The sequence below is a fragment of the Gopherus flavomarginatus genome, chromosome 2 (assembly GCF_025201925.1).
Source record: "Gopherus flavomarginatus isolate rGopFla2 chromosome 2, rGopFla2.mat.asm, whole genome shotgun sequence".
In the NCBI taxonomy this organism is placed as follows: domain Eukaryota; kingdom Metazoa; phylum Chordata; order Testudines; family Testudinidae; genus Gopherus; species Gopherus flavomarginatus.
Genome location: NC_066618.1, coordinates 279553133 through 279574320, shown reverse-complemented (window position 1 = coordinate 279574320; position 21188 = coordinate 279553133). Strand labels below are relative to the sequence as shown.

At 44.6% G+C, this 21188-nt stretch overlaps 2 protein-coding genes across 2 annotated transcripts in view; one reads left to right on the top strand and one right to left on the bottom strand.

The window, feature by feature from the left end:
* The window catches only part of FAM91A1 (family with sequence similarity 91 member A1), a 58295-nt gene extending 54370 nt beyond the window's left edge, over window positions 1-3925 (bottom strand). The window contains exon 1 of the mRNA XM_050940791.1: window positions 3492-3925. Within this exon, the coding sequence (XP_050796748.1) occupies window positions 3492-3563 (72 nt within the window). The 5' untranslated portion in view covers window positions 3564-3925. The remainder of the gene's footprint in view (window positions 1-3491) is intronic.
* Window positions 3926-3958: 33 nt separating this feature from the next.
* Window positions 3959-7256, top strand: LOC127045246 (uncharacterized). Its single transcript, XM_050941158.1, has 2 exons — window positions 3959-5696; window positions 6665-7256. Exons 1-2 carry the CDS (start codon window positions 5027-5029, stop codon window positions 7048-7050), a joined length of 1056 nt encoding a protein of 351 aa, XP_050797115.1. The 5' UTR covers window positions 3959-5026; the 3' UTR covers window positions 7051-7256.
* Window positions 7257-21188: the final 13932 nt, after the last annotated feature.

Here is a 21188-nt window from a genome sequence, read left to right as displayed (position 1 = left end):
CTCACTGGACTGTTTGTCACAAGAAGTCTATTTTGTTTCACACATGGACTGTATGAGACTGCCGGAGGGTTGAGCCACTGAAAACCCCCCTGAAAAGTGATGCTGCTGACAGAGAACACCGCAAGAGCTGAGAGAGAGAGAGAGCAGGCACACACACAACGGATAGGAGGCGCTCACGTGAGGTGAGTGGCCCTATCACAGTGGCTTGTTTTGATTTAGCCTAAATCTGCTATTAGAAACAGGTTTAAGTGAAATCAAAATAAGTGTTCCCAAAACCCTCTGCAAACTGGATTTTAAAAAAAATTTTAAAAATCACATATTAAGTTAAACCAGTGCAACTCTGAGCAGAAGCAAGCACTCAATAATGAGAAGAGCTACAGACTGCATTATAGAGCTCCTTGAATAACTCCAATGTCAGAAGTAAATCTCATACGGACTCTAGTCTGGGCATGAGGGGGTGGGGGAAAGTCAACCAGCCATTAGCGAACAAGAAGCTTTTCCTAATAAGCCTGGAGGACAAAAGCACCAATTAATTAAAAAAAAATTAAGGCTTAATTTGTTGAAGGAAGGAAGGAAGGAAGGTCCCAATCTTGCAATCCAATCTATATGTCTGACACATCAAAGACTTTAATGGGACACTGCATGGGCAATAGATATATGTACATATACACACCATTGCAAAAAACAGGACCCACGTTTCTAGCCCTTATGATTGAACATAATTTTTCAAAAGTGACCCAAGTTTAAACTGATGTATTGTTGCCTTCTGAATACTGCACACAACAAAAACATTGTTTTGAGCATATTTTCAGATATTTTATCTATAGTTTTACTAGAAGAAAAAGTTTTATAAAAGAAAAAATAAAACAGGTAAAAATGATTTGAGGCTTTTACTACTGTTATAGAAGGTGAACAGACATTACGTTTTAGGAAAAGTTATTCAGTTCAAGCCCATTTTCTGTAAGAGTAAGAGTTAATTCTTCATTCACTATAGTTGTATAACTGGTCTTGCTGAAGACTGAACTACATAATCCTTAATAACAAGACTATTCCTCAGATTGTTCAGTTCTAAGTATAACAACTTGAAGCTGAAAAGGAAAGAATAATGGCCAGTCACTACTTCTGCGGGACAGTATATTTACTAGTCTTCAAAGGCTATTATCATGAACTGACTGAGCTAATCAAACAATTTTAATGCATGAACAGAATAAATACCTGATACTAATATCACACACGTCTCAATATGTGTGGCACCAGAAATTTTATCTGGTGTTGCCACAGAAACATTAATTTCAAATCAATTTGACTTTCAAATATTCATTCACTGAATATTTTGTGAAGTCCAACAGTAAGTAACCATTTCAAGAGAGGATATAATACGGTATAAACTGTTGTTTCAAAAACACATTTGTTTCAACTACTTGAGGCCAAGCATTAAACATGTTTGCCCTAGAGACCCTTCAGTTATTTTTCTTCTACAGTTTAGCTGTGCAACAGTGAAATTTCATTATCAGGTAATACCTTGCAGTGGCACTTAGAGCCTTAAGTCTTATATCAGAGGGGTAGCTATGTTAGTCTGTATCCATAAAAACAATGACGAGTCCGGTGGCACCTTAAAAACTAAGATTTATTTGTGCATAAGCTTTCATGGGTAAAAAACCCACTTTGGTGCCAGCAGAATCCTCGTTGTTTTTAAGTCTTATATAACGCTTTAAAATCCTTAGATAAAATGTAACATATAATTGCACAGATCCAACCTTAAAGCAAGCAAATTCACACTCAGCTTCAAAGCATCAGCTGCTGGAAAAGAAATGGATTATGTTGCAGACAATTTCCACATCCTGTTAGATGTCCAGATAGAAAAGAATGTGTAACTACTGCCACTTTCACTAACAGGAAAAGATCCTTTTACTCAAACTTCCTTTTTTTTAAAAGCGTTCTTCAGAAAGCATTGCAGAAGTTACATTTAACAGATGTTTTATCTAGTAGCAAGACTTAAATTAACATGAGACTATTTTAGGCTGATTTACATAAGCATTAGCAGTGCATTTTCAGGTTTACAGGTAAAGAGAAATAAAATCACTTATGTTCCTGTTACAAACTAGCTCTTGAAGTATCACTAAAGCGCTCAATAATTCATATACCAGGATCTACAGTCAATGTTCATCTTTCTTCCAACACCTTTTCTCCCTTTCTCGTGTGTAAGGGAAGGAATTATTTTTCAGTTTCTGCTTTGAAGTAGCATAAGATTCCTAAGATGAAAAGAGACTTTCCTTCTTGACTTTAAACAATGTATCACTTGGGCTGTCAGAAGCCCATTGAACGTGGCACTCATCAAAATTTCATGGGGTTTCCATTTTCATTAACACTTATTGTGACATTTACCTTATTGCAGAAAACTAGAGCAGCATAATCCTTAATTCTTGAAACCTCTCCTGGTTTAGTGTGCACAGTACAGTGTTGACTGGGAGTCCTCCCCTGGATCTGAACATCCCCAGAAAATAATTCCTAGTTGTTTAAAGCTTCACTATGAACCACACTTCCATGTTATGATTGTTTCCAGGAGCACCCAGTGATCAAGCACCACATGGGATGGGGACAAGCCAGTCTCTCTCTGTTCACTTACTGAAAGCTGAGATGTTTTAGAAGCACACAGGACACTTACAGCACTAAGATCACATGCTTAAAGAGCAGTTTTTTCCCCATGACACTCTGGAGTCTGTCTGATAAATCCCAACTCCCCAGTGTCAAGACAGGAGACAGATGAGACCCATAGTCCCAGAAGGGTGGGTACCCCAATTACCCTTTGCCAAGGACCTGAAGGTGATAGAGGCACCAGGGCTCCTGCTGGAGGTGACAAAGAAGAGAGGATGTGTTGATTCTGTAAGATGGCACAGGCGACAAAAGACAGATACCAATAAGAGAGATGAAGGGGCAAAAGAAGGTGATTGTGGCACAAGGAGCCCCCTTCACGGGGAAGATGAAGATAGGTGGAGCACGGAGGTAGGTAAGCCCCCCAGTTGTAGGTATAGCAAGAGGGCCTGATAATGGGAATGACAGAGTCACTGGAAGGGGCAGAGGAGACCCGAGACAAGGGAACGGTGTTGTCCCAGAAGCCCCGCCTGGCACTGGGAGGCAGGACGATGCTTTCATCTCTCCCGTCTCTAGCTGACACCGGCAGCCCAGCGGGTGGCTGAGGATCCCCGCCTCTCCTCGCCGTGCCAGTCGCTGTGTAGCACTGGCAGGGGAGAGATCAGCGCTGTCCATGGCACCTGTCCAACACTGGGGGCACAGGGAGGCTGGTGTCCGGTCACGGGCTGATGCTGGGGGAGGGGCTTTGGTACAGCCACCCCTCCCTCCAGCCCGGTGTCGGTCAGACGCTGACGGGAGGGGGATGGTACCCATCCCGCCGCCCCTCCCCCGGCCGGTGGGGCGCTGGCGGGAGGGGGGTGGTACTGGCCCGGCTGCCCCTCCCCCCGCCATGCCGGTACCTGTCGGACGCTGGCAGGCAGGCGGGCCCAGGGGTAGTTGTGGCGGATGTGGAACTCCACGTCTATGTTCATGGCGAGGGGCCGGGACGGGCTACAGCCACCCGCTCCTCACAGCCCCAACGCAGGGGGGCGCTCCAGCACGGACTCCTCCCTCCCGCCGCGCAGCCTCCACCGCTACCTCACTCCCCCAACCCCTATCACTTCCGCGTTACGCCCCCCGGAAGCGCCACCCGGCGCTACGTCACTTCCGGCAACTGGGCTTGAACGATCCGACAGTTCCACGGGCGCCCGGCTGCCTCATAGGGCTCGTGCACAGTGGAAAAGGCGGGACTGGCCCTTTAGGGGGGAGGGGCTGCGGATGCTGACGCAGTGCGTGACGCAGACAGGGGGCGTTTCTGTTGAGCCCCCTCCCTTGCTATGTCTGTAAGCGCTCAGGCGCCTGCGCCAGCCTGTTCCCGCAGCTCTGCGAGCGTTTCCCTCTGGCTGTGGCCGGGTGCCTGGGCGCCGCAGCCTGGCCGCGCAGGGCCAGTGCAGAGCGCGGCCGAGGCACGGAGCGACTGGCGCGGTGATTAGGGCCGAGCCCGATTCCAACACGGCGCTGCCCCGCCCCAGGCTGGTGACCCCACCCTCTGGCCGCTGTGCTCCGGCTCCACCTCACAGCTCCGACCCCTTCCTCCCCAGCCCCCGCGCGGCTGCGCTCACTGGTCCCCTGCCCCAAACAGCATCAGCCTGAGCCTGTCCTCAGTCTCCGTCATGCCTCCCTGAGCCTCTAGCCACCCCTCCCCCAGAATGCTCCTGGGCTCCAGCCTGCACCCCTGCCGCCCCCACTCCCCAGTAGTGCTGCAGAACTGAGTCCTGAGCCCCTCCCTCCAGCGCCTCAGGCTGAGTCTCAGCTCCCTCTGTTCAGGTGCCTCCTATTGCCCCCGGCTGACCGCTTCCACAGGACCCTGGATGGGACTCCGTTATTCGAATTGAGTTGTAGTTGTGAAGAGTGTGCAGGTCCTCCAGTAAAAAGAACAGGAGTACTTGTGGCACCTTAGAGACTTACAAATTTATTAGAGCATAAGCTTACATTTGGTATAAATTAGGGGTGTCAACCATATGTCCTGTGTGATGGATTCAGATTCTCCATAACTTAAGCTGTCTTTTAAAAAAAAAAAAAAAGTTTGGCAGCCTTGTAACTGCCAAAATAAAGCTATGTCTGCACTATGCACCTTTTAGCGACACAGCTGTGCCCCTAAAAAGTGTGCAGTGTAGTTGCTCTATGGCCTGGTTTACACTACGTGTTTAAACTGAATTTAGCAGCGTTAAACCAATTTAACCCTGCACCCGTCCACACAATGAGGCCCTTTATATTGATATGAAGGGTTCTTTAAACCGGTTTCTGTACTCCTCCCCGACAAGAAGAGTAGCGCTGAAATCGTTATTGCCATGTCAGATTAGGGTTAGTGTGGCCGCAAATTGACGGTATTGGCCTCTGGGCGGTATCCTACAGTGCACCATTGTAACCTTTCTGGAAAGCCATCTGAACTCGGATGCGCTGGCCAGGTAGACAGGAAAAGCCCCTCGAACTTTTGAATTTCATTTCCTGTTTGGCCAGCATGGAGAGCTCACCAGCACAGGTGACCACACAGAGCTCATCAGCACACGTAACAATTCAGTCTCCTGAGAATCGAAAAAGAGCTCCAGCATGGACCGCACGGGAGGTACTGGATCTGATCGCTATATGGGCAGAGGATTCCGTGCTCACAGAACTCTGTTCCAAAAGACGAAATGAAAAAACATTTGAAAAAATTTCCAAGGTCATAATGCAGAGAGGCCACACCAGGGGCTCAGTACAGTGCCGTGTGAAAGTTAAGGAACTCAGACAAGCCTACCAGAAAACCAAAGAAGCAAATGGAAGGTCCGGGGGAGGCCTGAAAACATGCTGCTTCTACGCTGAGCTGCATGCAATTCTAGGGGGGTCCGCCACCAGTTCCCCACCCCTGTCCGTGGATTCCGAGGTGGGGTTGGTAATGTCAGCCATGGCTGAGGATTCTGCGGACGGGGAAGATGAGGAGGAGGAAGAGGACGACGAACTTGCAGAGAGCACACAGCACTCCGTTCTCCACAACAGCCAGGAGCTTTTTCTCACCCAGACGGAATTACCCTCCCAGCCCCCCCAAGCTACTAGCCCAGACAATGAAGTCATGGAAGCAACCTCTGGTGAATGTACCTTTGTAAATATAAAACATGGTTTAAAAGCAAGCGTTTTTTAATTATTAATTTGCCCTGAGACTTTGGATGCATTCGCGGCCAGTACAGTTATTGGAAAAGTCTGTTAACATGTATGGGGATGGAGCGGAAATCCTCCAGAGACATCTCCTTGAAGCTCTCTTGGAGGTACTCCAAAAGCCTTTGCAGAAGGTTTCTGGGCAGGGCAGCCTTATTCCATCCTCCAGGTAGGACATTTGACCATGCCATGCATGTAGCAAGTAATTTGGTATCATTGCATGACAAAGCCTAGCTGCATATGGTCCCGGTGATTGCTGGCATTCAAGCAACATCCGTTCTTTATCTCGCTGTATTATCCTCAGGAGAGTGATATCGTTCATGGTAACCTAGTTGAAATTCAGGAATTTAATTAAGGGGACAGACATGGCCATTCCTATTGGGCTGTTTGCCTGTTGCTTAAAAGAAATCCTTACTTGCAGGTAGCCAAGCAGGGGGAGAAGGGGGGGATTGGTGCTGAGCTTTTTCGCATTTGGCTAGCAGTGATCTTCCATGACACCAGCCACGCGGTGGGGGGAGGGGTAAAGCGATCATCCCAGATAATTGGATGGGGGAGTGATTTCTGCTGCTGCATGTTAACAGGAAAGAAGCAGCACTGAATGGGATTTGCTTGGTATTTGGGAAAGAAGGGCACTGTGCATATGAAGGCTGCAGAAGCCGAAAGACAATGGCTTACCATGGCCGCATGCAAGCTGAATTCTGCTGCCCGGACCTGCGTCTGTGAGATCTCTAACACCAGAGCCACAGGCACTCAATATTAAGATGCAAAATGCAACCTTGTAGTGAAATCACATATGCTATGTAAGGTGAATAGTGTTGTTCACCATGAAAGAGTTTAACCATTGTTCTGTAAAATGTATCTTTTTAAATACTTCTCTCCCTTTTTTCCCTCCCTCATGAAGCTTCAAATTTTTCAAGCCTCCCTACTCCATCCCGAAGGCTATCTCAGATAAGGCGGTGGAAAAAAAAGACGCGAGACGAAATGTTCTTGGAAATCATGGTAGTGACCCGCAATGAAAGAGCTCATCTGAATGAGTGGAAGGACATGGTATCAAATTACAGGAAAGATGCCAGTGAACGTGAGGACAGGAGGGACGCTCGAGATGAGATGTGGCGGCAGGAAGATCAGAGGTGTAGGCAGGAAGATCAGCGGTGGCAGAATGCAACGCTGGGGCTGCTGCGTGATCAAACTAACATCCTCCGACTTCTGGACAGCAGCAGGATCACAGAGTGCTGCTGCAGCCCCTGTGTAACCACCCTCACCATGTTCCATATCCTCCTCACCTAGATGTGTAAGAACATTTGGGGGAAGGCTTTGTGCTCCCGCCCACTCCACCCCCGTGGACAGCCCATCCAAAAGGCTGTCATTACTTTGAAATTTTTTTAGTGGCCTTTTCCTTCCCTCCTATCCTCCTCCCAAACCACAACCAAGCTACCTTGTCAGTTCTCTCCCTCTTTTTATAATGAATTAATAAAGATTACCTGATTTTTAAATGATAGTGACTTTATTTCCTTAGAAAGCAAGCTGTAATCGAAGCGGGAAGCAGGGTTGCTTACAGGGAATGAGTCAATCAAGGGGGGTGGTTCATCAAGGGGAAACAAACACAGCAGTCAGACCGTACCCTAGCCCGTGATGAAACTCGTTTTCAAAGCTTCTCTGATGCGCACCACTTCCTGGTGTGCTCTTCTAATCACCCTTGTGTCTGGCTGTGCATAATCAGCGGCCAGGTGATTTGCCTCAGCCTCCCACCCCGCCATAAAGGTCTCCCCCTTATTCTTACAGAGATTGTGGAGCACACAGCAAGCAGCAATAACAATGGGGACATTGACTTGGCTGAGGTCAGAGCGAGTCAGTAATGTGCGCCAGCATGCCTTTAAATGGCCAAATGCACATTCTACCACCATTCTGCGCTTGCTCAGCCTGTAGTTGAACAGCTCCTGACTACTGTCCAGGCTGCCTGTGTATGGCTTCATGAGCCATGGCATCAAGGGGTAGGCTGGGTCCCCCAGGATAACTACAGGCATTTCAACATCCCCAACTGTTCTTTTCTGGTCTGGGAAGTAATTCCCTTGCTGCAGCCATTTAAACAGAGTAGTGTTCCTGAAGACGCGAGCGTCATGAACCCTTCCCGACCATCCCACGTGGATGTTGGTGAAACGTCCCTTGTGATCCACCAGTGCTTGCAGCACCATTGAAAAGTACCCCTTGAGGTTTACGTACTGGGTGCCCTGGTGCTCCAGTGCCAAGTTAGGGATATGGGTTCCATCTATCGCACCCCACCAGTTAGGGAATCCCATTGCAGCAAAGCCATCCACTATGACCTGCACATTTCCCAGAGTCACTACCTTTCATAGCAGCAGCTTAATGATTGCTTTGGCTACTTGCATCACAGCAGCCCCCACAGTAGATTTTCCCACTCCAAATTGATTCCTGATTGACCGGTAGCTGTCTGGCATTGCAAGCTTCCAGAGGGCTATTGCCACTCGCTTCTCAACTGTGAGGGCTGCTCTCATCTTGGTATTCTGGCGTTTCAGGGCAGGGGAAAGCAAGTCACAAAGTTCCATGAAAGTGCCCTTATGCATGTGAAAGTTCCACAGCCACTGGGAATCATCCCAAACCTGCAAAACTATGCAGTTCCACCAGTCTGTGCTTGTTTCCCGGGCCCAAAAATCGTCGTTCAATGGCTATAACCTGCCACATTACCAGCAGAATCTCCAAAGCACTGGGGCCCGCGGTTTGAGAGAATTCTGTGTCCATGTCCTCATCACTCTCGTCGCCACGCTGCCATAGCCGCCTCCTCCTCGCCTGGTTTTGCAGGTCCTGGTTCATCATAGACTGCACGAGAATGCGCGAGGTGTTTACAATGTCCACGATTGCGGTCTTGATCTGAGCAGGGTCCATGCTTGCTGTGCTATGGCGTTTGCACAGTTCACCCAGGAAAAAAGGCACAAAACGGTTGTCTGCTGCTTTCATGGAGGGAGGGGTGAGGCTGTACCCAGAACCACTCGCGACAATGTTTTTTGCCCCATCAGGCACTGGGATCTCAACCCAGAATTCCAAGGGGCAGGGGAGACTACGGGAACTATGGAATAGCTACCCACAGTGCAACGCTCCGTAAATCGACACTAGCGTCGGTACATGGACGCGCACCACCGAATTAATGTGCTTAGTGTGGCCGCGTTCACTTGACTTTATACAATCTGTTTTTAAAAAACGGTTTCTGTAAAATCGGAATAATCCCATAGTGTAGACGTAACCTATTATCAACAGGAGAGAGTTCTCCCACAGACAAAAAAATTCCTCCCCCAATGAGAGGCAGTAGCTTTGTCAGGGGAGAGTTCTCCTGCCGACAAAGCGCTGTTCACACCAGCATTTGCATCAACTTTAGTTGTTCGGGCGGGTGTTTTTTTCACACCCTTGAACGACAAAAGTTTTACTGATGAAAGTGCAGTGTAGACAAAGCCTAACTTTCCAAATGTGAAAGATTTGTAATCAAAATGTCTGCCTGAGTCTGCAGATAGCTTAAAACAATGACTCAGCAATGGGAAATTTCCAGTATGCTATTAATCTGATTGGAGTGTCAACTTTAAAACCAACTGATGGTATCTCATTGGTATCTCTAATTGGAGTGTCAACATTAACTATTTAATCACGGACCATTGTAATGGATGGAATGGCTGGGGAGGGTGGAAGTGAAGTCACGCTGGGCTGGTAATTGCAGAGGGGGAAAAACAAGAGACTCAAGACTGAAATGGGAGAGAAAGGAAGAAAGGCAGAAATAATCATGGCCTAAAGGCCATTCATCTTTCTGTCTGACAATAGGGCACTGAACAAATAATGACTGATAACTAACCCCGTAATTAATGCATAAAACCAGAACATTCTCCTGTTCGTCTCTATACAAACCCACTGATGTTGGTGAGCATTCCATTGTGCATTGTCACACAGAGTGAGCCACTGGATCAGTGAAAATATGGAAGTCAATTGAAATAAAACTCTTAACTGCTGCATTGCATCTGGTTTAGATGTAAGGTTTTGTAAGTCTTTTAGAATTTTATAGATACTGATATTGAGACTGACACCAACTTTCTATTCAGTAGTATTTTTCTCAAGCAGGTTGCACATTGTTTAAATAGCCCTTTACTCTTATTTTGAACTTCTTGAAAATAAAAGTATAGGGCTATTTAATTTTTGCTTTAGCTGCACTATATTACTACTAAAATATATTTAAGAGATTGCTGTTTGAAATGTCACGAGCAATCAGAACATGAAAGTAATACCTGCTGAAAGAAAGTGAATGTCTGATTACTTGTTCAATTTAATGTGTCTATTGTCTTACATGAATAATAATATTTGGTCAATGATAATATTGGCAAGAAAATGGAAGCCATAACAGTAGAAAGAAACTCCACACCTTATTGGCTTGCTTTCTGGCCTTGTTCCTACAATAAATTCATTTATACACACTCATCCTTCCAAAGCAATTATTCAAAGCTTGTAAGCAAGGCTATCATTTTTCGATATGTCATATCCTATCACACCCTTATATAGTATATAAGTAAACTATGAAAAGTAATTCATCTGAAACCCTTTATATCTTGCCTGCTATCATATAAATCATTACCTGGTACAAGTCTTAAGCTGGTACTGTCTGTTTGCTATTGATAACAGCAATAGGCCACACCTATTGATAGGGCATGGCAATTTTAAGCTTTTGATTTGGGGCCAAATTCTCATGTTAGTGAACCAACATCAGTGTTATTCCTTTGAAAATAACTAGTAAGACACAGATTGCAAAATCAGCAAGCTAGAAGCTCAAGCACTCAGACATCCCAACAGTGGGCACAGTACAAAAACTTCTTAGGGCTTTTCTACACTGGCACTTCACAGCACTGCAGCTTTCTCACTCAGGGGTGTGAAAAAACACCCCCCTGAGCGCAGCAAGTTTCCAGAGTAGACAGTGCACCAGTGCCATGGAGGTGGCTTTAGCGTTGCCAGTGTAGACTGGCCCTTAGATTGCTTAGAAGCCTTGTATTCAACTCATTGGGACTAATTTTCAAGCTTTACTCTGAAAAGTGTTTTGGGGCTATCAAAGCCATGATTAGAATCCAAAAATAGATTTACTTGAACATAAATGAGATTTTAACCTGTTGCAAGAATAAAGCATTATATAAAGAAATTGCATCATTTAGCTGTTTAATATTTTTGGTCAAGGTTTTCATACAGTTGTTGGTATCCCTTCATCTACGAGAGCCGGTGGGAACTGCAGCCTATGATGTAGATGGTTTGCAATGTGTCATGTGACTGAATCGTCCAATCCGAGATTTGCATGATCTTTGGCAGTTATTGCAAATATATGTATCTTGCTTGGGAGCTGCTTGCTTCTTACGGGATCTTTTCAAGCTGTAGAACCAGCTTCTATCATGGACTTTGATACCCTGATGGAGATGGGAGCCTAAAATTAGGTTCCTAAATAAAAGTAGTTTAATTTTCAAACATGCTGAGTTCCTTCAGCTCAGATTGAAGTCAGTCAGCCCTGATTCTAATTGTGATGGGTTGGATCACAGAAACCCCCTTAGGAGCTGCCACCTGATGTACCAAGACTACTTCCACCCCTGCCTACCCTGCCAGCTCAGCGCCCCAGCACCCTGTCTTGCTGAGCCAGACACTCCCATCTGCTCCAACACAGACCCAGTGTCTGAATTACTTGCCCCAAAGCTGCAGGTTTACCTGAAAGCGGTTAACTGAAGTGTGCTTGTCTATAACACTCAGATGCCCAACTCCCAATGGGGTCTAAACCCAAATAAATCTGTTTTACCCTGTGTAAAGCTTATGCAGGGTAAACTCATAAATTGTTCACCCTCTATAACACTGATAGAGAGATATGCACAGTTGTTTGCTCCCCCAGGTATTAATACATACTCTGAGTTAATAAGTAAAAAGTGATTTTATTAAATACGGAAAGTAGAATTTAAGTGGTTCCAAGTAGTAACAGACAGAACAAAGTAAGTCACCAAGCAAAATAAAATGTGCAGATTTATGTCTAATCAAACTGAATACAGATAATCTCACCCTCAGAGATGCTTCAGTAAGTTTTTTCCTCAGACTAGACACCTTCCAGGCCTGGGCGCAATTACTTCCCCTGGTACAACTCTTGTTCTACCTCAGGTGGTAGCTAGGGGATTCTTCATGATGGCTCCTCTCCTTTATTGTGTTCCACCCCTTTATATATCTTTTGCATAAAGTGGGAATCCTTTGTCCCTCTCTGGGTTCCCACCCCCTCCTTCTCAATGGAAAGACACCAGGTTAAAGATGGATTCCAGTTCAGGTGACATGATCACATGTCACTGCAAGACTTCATTGCCCACTTGCCAACACACAGGTATACAGGAAGACTTACAGGTAAACACAGCCATCTGCAGAGAATTTCCTGGTTAATGGGAGTCATCAAGATTCCAAACCATCATTCATGGCCCACACTTTGCATAATTACAATAGGGTCTCAGAGTTATATTTCATATTTCTAGTTTCAGATACAAGAGTAACACATTTATACAAATAGAGTGATCACACTCAGTAGATTATAAGCTTTGTAATGATACCTTACAAGAGACCTTTTGCACGAAGTATATTCTAGTTATATTATATTCACTCATTAGCATATGTTTATACAATAATATAAACTGCAACTTCACACTAATCTTAGTTACACAGATGTAAATCAGATGTGTAAAAACAATATGAGTTCAGAAGCAGATTTCTGATTTCTGCCTTACAGCTTATAAGGTTTTATCCTAAATGACCGTCATCTTCCATGACTGTGAAGGAGATTGCAGCCACAGGCTCAGCAAAATGGCTACCATGTCACTTTAACCTTTATACATGAAAGTGAAGCTTCCCTCAGCAAAGACTAACATCGCCTCTCATTGCAGAACGGTTTACCCTTCCAGTGGGGCTTAAGCCAGGCTGGCCTTAGGGAAGGCGATGCCGCCATAGTCCCCATTTGAAGGTCAGGCTGGAGACATATTACAGCTGGTCGGAAAATTCCGATGAAACATTTTTTGTCAGCGTTTACCAATTTGTTGAAATCAAGTCGTCTCCGCGAGAGGTTTACATTTTGATGAAGTTCCATCAGAACCCGGCTCTTTGACTGCCCATCTGCCAGCCTGCCTCTGACTTGGGGCTTCCAGGGTCCACAGCTCCAGGGCAGCCCCATCAGGTGCCGTGGAGCCAGGGTTGCATTGCCTTTCACAGAGAATTTCAAAATTTTGGAGACCCTCTTCAAAACAGAATTACCTTTCTCTGCCTAGCTGTGCTCCTCATTTCTCTGTTTTACTGTCTACAGGTGTGACGTTGTGCCTTGTGACCTTGTCATTCAGCTTGTTGCAGGTAGGTAATTTAAACCATCCAGTAATCATCTGTTTGCTCTTCTTGAGACCAAGAATTCAGCATTCCTGTAGCATATTATTTCTGTTTTGTCTTCACACTTTTTGGATTGTACCATATGAAAGATGTCTTAGCATTCATTAGATTCTTCGAACAAGTAGCAGTGATAGATGACAAAGCATGGCAGCTCCCGAGAGCATGGCAGCGCCCTCATTTTGCCCTTAACATGGACTTGTTGTATCACATAGACCAGGACAAACAGACACAGGGCACATGGACATAACTACTAGTATTCTGGCTGTATGATTGCAAGCTCCTGCATCTACCACATGCAGCTCCATATGCTGGACATGTTGGGAAGGACAAAACACAGTCTAAGATCCTGGCCTGATACTTTTGGCCGGGGTCCTTTAAAAAGCTGAGAATTTCTGTGCATCATGACCTGCATACCAATTAGTGGCCCCTATAGGGGTTTTGTAGGGCCCACTAGTACCCCTTCCCTTGGCAGAGATCCCCTTTGAATGAATAGAATCGACCTTATAAGCCCCCTAAGAGAAGAGCGCATCTGGACATGAGCATATACTTGTTATCGTGGACTGTGCCACCTGATACCTGGAAGCCATGGCACTCCAGTCAGCAAATGCCAGGACTATTGCTAATGAGCTGCTGAAAGTCTTCATATGGGTAGGAATTCCCAAAAATCCTGACAGACTAGGAGACAAATTTCACATCCTGGCTGATGAGAGAAGTCTGAGCTATTGAAAGTCAAAGTATTACTTACATATGTGTACTGTCTGGATGGCCTAATGGAAAGATTCAATCAGACACTCAAGAGAATGATCAAGAAATTCACTACCCAGGACCGTCAATATTAAGACCAACTACTCCCAACCCTTCTCTTCGCATCAGGGAAGTACCACAAGCATCAACGGGGTTTTCATCATTCAAACTGCTATACGAGCAAGCGACAGCCAAGAGACATACCAGAGCTGGTATGGGAAACATGGGAAAGCTAGGAGCCAAAAGCTGAAAACAGTACAATATGTTTTAAAGTTACGTGGGAGACTAGAGACTATGAAGGGGTACATGGGAGGAAAGTCTCAAAGAAGCACAGGAACAAGAACGACGACATTATAATAAAGGGGCATGAATGTGCATCTTTCAGCCAGGTGACAGGGTTCTCCTACTTCTTCCATACTCTGAATCAAAGCTAATGGCCAAGTGTCAAGGACCTTATGAGGTGGTTAAGAAAGTCGGAACCATGGACTACTTAATCAGACAACTGCGAGGTGGAAAGGAACAACAAATTTACCACATAAATTTGCTGGAGCTCTGGAAACAAGGGAAAACTTCGTCATGCCATATCCTGAGGAACTAGAATTGGGGCCCCAAATTAACAACTGCCTGAAAGAAAGCTTAGTGCCCCTCAGAGAGAACCTAAACCAGAAACAAAAGGAACAGGAATTCCAACTGGTATTTTCCAAAGGTATTCTCAGCTCTCCCTGGGAAGATGTCCCTGACCCACCATCAAATTGATGTGGAACCTGGTAAAGTAACACAGGAAGGGCTGTGACCAATCCCCAACTAATTGAGGGGGACGGTTGAAAAAGGACCATGTTAGAACTCAGGGTAATGGAGGAATCTCAAGGTGATTGGAGGAGTCCTATTGTGCTCATGGGCAGTGGGTATAATAGACCAGGAGATGCTCCAGCCAGAGCAGCTCCAGCCGCACCAGCCCACCAATCCCAGCCCTGGGCCACCTGCCAACTCCAGCCAGCCAAAGTAGCCTCAGCCACAGCAGCCCCAGCCCCTCTCCCTTTAATTGGTTAACTGATTAAATGACATAATTTTAATCATTTAAACTGTAACGAAGCTGGTTCTGGCAGGACCCAACTGAGAGAGTCAATGCAGGACCAATTGCTTAGAGCAGGGCACTTACAGCCCAAGGCTGGGGTTTTTCCACCTCTAAGGCAAACCAAACCAGCCAGACAGGAAGGACTTTGGTTTTACCCCACTGGCTAACCACAAGTCACACAAGCAAGTCCCTTATACACTCCAGTTTCCCAGTATCACCACCAGTGCCACTAGTTATGTGGACAAATGGTTATGAAAACCAATACCCCAGTAAAAGAAAAAAGGTTCTTTCGATCCCAAAGGGCCAAGTCCCAGACCCAGGTCAATATACAAATCAGATCTTACCCACAAATCACGCTGTTGCCAATCCTTTAGAATCTAAAATCTAAAGGTTTATTCATAAAAGGAAAATATATAGATGAGAGCCAGAATTGGTTAAATGGAATCAATTACATACAGTAATGGCAAAGTCTTGGTTCAGGCTTGTAGTAGTGATAGAATAAACTGCAGGTTCAAATCAAGTCTCTGGAGTACATCCAGAGCTGAGATGGGTCATTCAGTCCTTTGTGTAGAGCTTTCATTTGTAGAAAAGTCCCTCCAGAGGTAAGAAGCAGGATTGAAGACAAGATGAAGATGAAGCATCAGCCTTTTATAGTCTTTTCCAGGTGTAAGAACACCTCTTTGTTCTTACTGTGGAAAATTACAGCAAAATTGAGTCTGGAGTTGCATGGGCAAGTTTCTGCATACTTTGCTGAGTTACAAGGCGTATCTGCCTTCCTTCAATGGGTCAGTTTTATAGCTGTTGGTCCTTAATGGGCCATCAAGCAGGCTAAGCAGAGCTAACACCAACTTGTCTGAGGTGTCATCCAGAAACACAGCATAATTTTGAAATACAGATAGTATAGAGCCAATACTTATAACTTTAAATACAAAAATGATATATGCATACAGATAGCATAATCATAACTGGCAACCCATAACCTTGCCTTAGACACCCTATTTGATCCCGTTTATACAAGATTTGGTGCCACTATAGGACTTTGGTTGCAACCATGTTCTATATCGTCCCAGTTCAAATCAATAACATGACATAAACGGTTAATTTTTTTAATGGATATTTACATCCCTACACTCAACCTATTTCATTTTAAGACAATACCCTTTGAGTTACATGGGGCCATGGCTACTTTTCAACATTTGATAGACTGATTACTCCAACAGCACAATCAATACACGGTGGCATACTTGGACAATGTCATTATGTATAGCAAGGATTGAGATTCCACTCTGGATAAAGTCACTGCTGTTCTCTGACCACCGAGGGAAGCTGCGTTAAAGGCAAACCCCACTAAATGTGTGATAGGAAAAGAAGGAGCTCATTAAAAGAGGGAGAACAGAGAGGGAAAGGGAAGCAGAAAGGCCTGGGATAGCAGAGCTCAACAGCCCTACTCCAGGTTGACTCTGAGAAACCAATAAGGAAACAAAAGAAGATGGTAAGCCCTGGAGTTTAAGGGCTGATAACTTAAATTGAGTCTAAGTTTATGGACTAGTCTAACTGCAGATGAATTGAAGGGGATCATTAGGAAAAAGCTGGAATCCCTAGAGTTAGTGCATCAGGAACAAGTGAGAATTCTGCTGGCTTTGTGCCTGCCTGCCTGCCTGCCTGCCTCTCTCTCTCTCTCACACACACACACACACACACACACACACACACCCCAATCAGAATCCTAGCCCTTCTGTTTCCAACCACATTTAGTGCACGGTGAACTCTCCTCACGCCTCAGCATGCAGCATACTGTCTGGAGTGTAGAGGTGAAAGTAAAATTGTTCACTTGCTAACCAATTGTGTATAACCATTTGTTTCACTTGGGCCACACTTTCTGAAGGAATTTCTACAGACTAAATTTGTAAGACACCTTTCCTGGTATTTATTATACAGTTAGCCAAAATGAAAGCCAACCCATGGTCCACTATCTAAACTACCCAGAGTTTTTCTCAAATTCCAGAGGTCCAATTTTCAAACCCACTTTTCACATTTTTGGATGAGTATGTGGTCCCCAGTCACTGTCTCCATTTGAGACCAACTAGCCAGTTCAGTTTTGGATCCCCTATTCCCTAGCACTATTAGTAGGCTGTCAATTAATCACAGTTAACCAAAGCAATTAAGGCTATTTTTTGAATCTCACAATTAATTATGATGAGGTTTTTTTAATCGTTTGACAGCCCTAATTATTAGCATGTCTAATCTACCAACTGATATGTCTGAGCCAGTATTCCTGTGAATTTCACAGCTCTGATTACACATTTAACAGCCAAACTACCATAATTGTTGTATATCTGGATCTATTTAGCCAGATCTAAACAAAAACAGTAGAGCTGATTCTTGTACCTCCAAGCTCTGAGCCTTCCGCTTGGGATCCCTCCCATTTCCCAAACTGCCTGTCTTCACTAGGCGCTTGTGATGGTCTATCTACTTTAAATGTATAACAACTCTTGTTCTAGCCATTTTCCCCACAGCATCAGCATTTAACTTAGCGGCTTCCCCTAATTTTTGTATGATTGCCAATCTCCCTTGTTTTACAAACCAAATTTAACAATTTCTCCAATCATTCAAAAATGCCATGAGCCACATTGAATCCTCTTTTCCATCATGCATACAAGACACAAAGCTGTACTAACAGGGCTCCTGGTGAGCAGCTTCATGTTTTTCACTAGCGGCTGTTTCTTTCTCTGCTATGTAACTGCAAGAAAGGATTCAAGTTCTGTGGCAAATTTCACAGCTTCTTGAAGTGTCATTGACATAGGGATATGCCGCTGATCTTGGCCAGCAAGTCCAAGTCCAGCTGAGTATCTATAAACTGGTCCACTGCTAATTTTTACTGGAAGTGCTCATTGGTATAGGGATATGCCAGGAACACAGGTCTCCATGGGTCCTCTGCAATTCAGGTGGTGTCTCTTTTTTCCCTCTCCTTTTAGTCCTTAGCTATTTGCTGGCCTGCTCAGATTGATGGCTGTCTCCAAACCATATATTAAGACCTAGTCCCATGTGGGGATAACTCAGTCTCTTTTCTGGGTGAGAGCTATACAGCACCACCAGAGCTGGGCCACTCAAGATGACTGCTAGAAACTCACATCTCTGTTCATCTCTCCAACCATAGTTCATTAGGGCTATGATGTTATATTAAGCCAAATAAGCCTCCCATGGAGTTTTTCCCTCAAAGATAGTGGCTTTTTATATTACCTGAGCTGGGACAAGCCAACCTTTTCCCTCTGGGCCTCTGTGGGTTACAGGATGTTGTAAATGTCCTAATTTACCCAAGTTCTCTAACTGGCCTAATTCCCCATGGAGACAGCTGACTTCCACTGTGATTTGAAATCCTCTGAATTCCTTCTCAAGCAGAATTTTTAGCTCCATAAGCCCTTGCTGCAGCTCATTTCTACTAGCAAGTTCCAAGTGGGCCAAAGTTTTCTTGTCTCCTCTATTTCCTCCTCTATTTCCTGAAAAATATTTTAATGCATGACCATCAGGCTGTTGGTCACCTCATTGATTCATCTTGCCAGCCCAGACTGGGAATTCCCAGTCCACCAGGAGAATTTGTAGCTGCTTCTCAACAAAGATTTTCTCTCCCACCATAGGACATCTTCCAGTCCCTTCCGGGGAGTTTCCAGATTTTGTTTTCATTCCTCTTGCAAAGTCTCCATCTCTTGTTTTAAATCATTTTGGCCATCTTTGATTTCTTCGAGCACCTCCACTATTTTTTCCTCCAGGGTTGAACAGGAATACCAGCTCACAATTTCTGTCCTTGGAAACTCTGTGCCACTGTCACTCTAATGTTGACCATTTTGCCTGTGCAGTTAGCCAATATTCAGGGCCTTGCAAGGTTGTTTCCATTAGGAGGAGAAATTGATTACATGGGTCAAATATGTTCTTTGGTACAATCCTGTTAATTAACAAAAAATTCATACATAGTCATGTTCCTCTAAATACAGTAGAAACAAACAACAGCAGGCATTTTCCTTGCTCAGAAATCCCCAAGCCTGTCTCTTTAGTGAGTTCTGTGCCCAAGAAACTGTGTATCTCTGTTCTTGGAGTCATGCTCACAACTGCTTCTTCTTGCTTTCTGCTAGCTCTCTGCTTCTAACACACATACAGACACATACAGCTTCAATTCAGACTACAAAGCTCAGTTTTCCTCAGGCCTCACCATGCTGCTCAGTGCCTTGGGCAGTACCCTGTACTGTTTTCAGCTATCTCACTACATGAAAGAACTTAATTGTTCCTTTAATTTACCCTGAATGAATGGTGATTAGCACACCCCCTGGCTTTGGCCAGGTCCATGATTGTCTTTGGACCGAAGACTCCATGGAAGCCATTACCAACATCTGGTATAGCAGTACTGCTATTCATTTACAGTAGCACTATTGCTGCAGATGGCACTTACTACCTGGAATAACAGTCTGCCTCCTGAGTTCATATGCTTCCTACTAACCTCACTTATCCCCCTTCTGTCTTGCAGAGAGTCCTATTTTACTCTTGGGGGCATTCTGTGCCCAAAAATTAAAAATTCTGCACCAAAAAAATTAAAATTTCTGCAAAATTCTGCACATTTTGTCAAAATAACACTACATAATCATGCCAGTTTCAATTATTTTGGTAACTGATTTCAAAAATACTTGTCAGACACCCACTCTTCCCACCCCAAGCCCAGGGATTCAGAAGAAGAAACAGCCTGATGCTCGGCACCAGGATTGCACAGAGTTTCCTGCACACCACCCTCACCTTTCCTCTGGGAACTGCAGCTGCCAAAAACCCTCTAGTTCCCTCTCCCTCCCCCCAGCAGTGTCTTCTATGTGCAAGTGGCCCCTAGTGATGGCTAGCAGAACTGCAACCCATTTCTGGGGTGGGGAAGGAAATTCTGCATGCATGTTAATTTCTGCAAAATTCTGCATTGCACAGTGGCGCAGAATTCCCCCAGGAGTACTATTTATAGGGCTCCATACTATAAATCCTTAGCTCCACGTTGCTCTCAGTCTCCTTAAATCAGTCCCACTTGTCCACTGCTTGAACTTGGCAGGTAGAGGTGGTTATATGAATTATATCAGCCCTTCACATTCCACTGCTACTGGATAAAAATAGGAAATTAGTTGGTGCATGCCATCATAGAGGATGGGAGTAGAGACACCAACAATACCCCCATCCCAACAGTTTGAGCACTACACCTGTGTGGATATGGCTTCAGAGCCTTGAGCATGGAGTCAGTCCTCTTGTCTGCTGGATCCCAGGTAGAATCTCATAATCCTTTATCTGTTGTTAATCATATGGCAAAATTTTCAAGCATCGCCATGTAAACTAAATCCACAAAATGACTTCAGATATAGTGCACAGCCTGGTAATTTTGCATGCTAATATCGTGTGTATACATTCAAAATGGGTATTTGCATGCACAACACAGCCTTATATGATTCGATCCACTGGTTATTTTAATCCACTTGTAACTGGTCCTCCATTTTACTCGCTGTGCTGCTGACACCAATGAAATCAATGGCCTTATAGGCGGTACTTAATCTGGAGCAATTAGCAGTGCAGTGAGTGCGTTCAAACCTGGAACATTCACATATAGTTCAGCAATTAAGTTCAGTGCTTTTCTTCCCCATTCTGTTCCCCCACTTAATGGGTGCTGGATCACTTTGAGAGGAGCTCTGAAAAATATTGTGGCAGAAGTGGAGATCTGCTAAATCGCTCATGCAATGCCAGGTGTTAAAGGTGTTCTTTGAAATGAGCAAAGAGGAAAATATATTACAATCTGTTGTATATCTTCAAAGATAGATTACCATAGATTATTAAATTCTGGACACAAATGTTCATTGTCACAATTCACTCAACTTTTTGAGTGCATTCAAACACCATTAAAGTCTTTACAGAATATGCCACAGTGCACTGATAGCTGACTAAATCTTTAAAATGTGCCCTGGCATTTTAAGAATGAGCACACTGAACATTAAATGAACTACTGAGGTTCCCAATGATACTGCTAGAGTCAGCAATGCATTCTGTTACATGCAGTGAATTAGGTTTTGGTTACTATTTTAGGATCTCCTATAAAGTTAAATCAATCTAAGATCATTGACCATAAATTCAATTGGAGCTGAGGGTGCTCTGCATTTCACTGGGTCAAGCCCACTAT

Coding starts and splice junctions, on each gene's coding strand:
- LOC127045246 (XM_050941158.1), top strand. CDS start 5,027: ATGCGCTGGCCAGGTAGACAGGAAAAGCCCCTCGAACTTTTGAATTTC. Junction 5,697..6,664: donor AGTCATGGAAGCAACCTCTG/GTGAATGTACCT, acceptor TCCCTCATGAAG/CTTCAAATTTTTCAAGCCTC.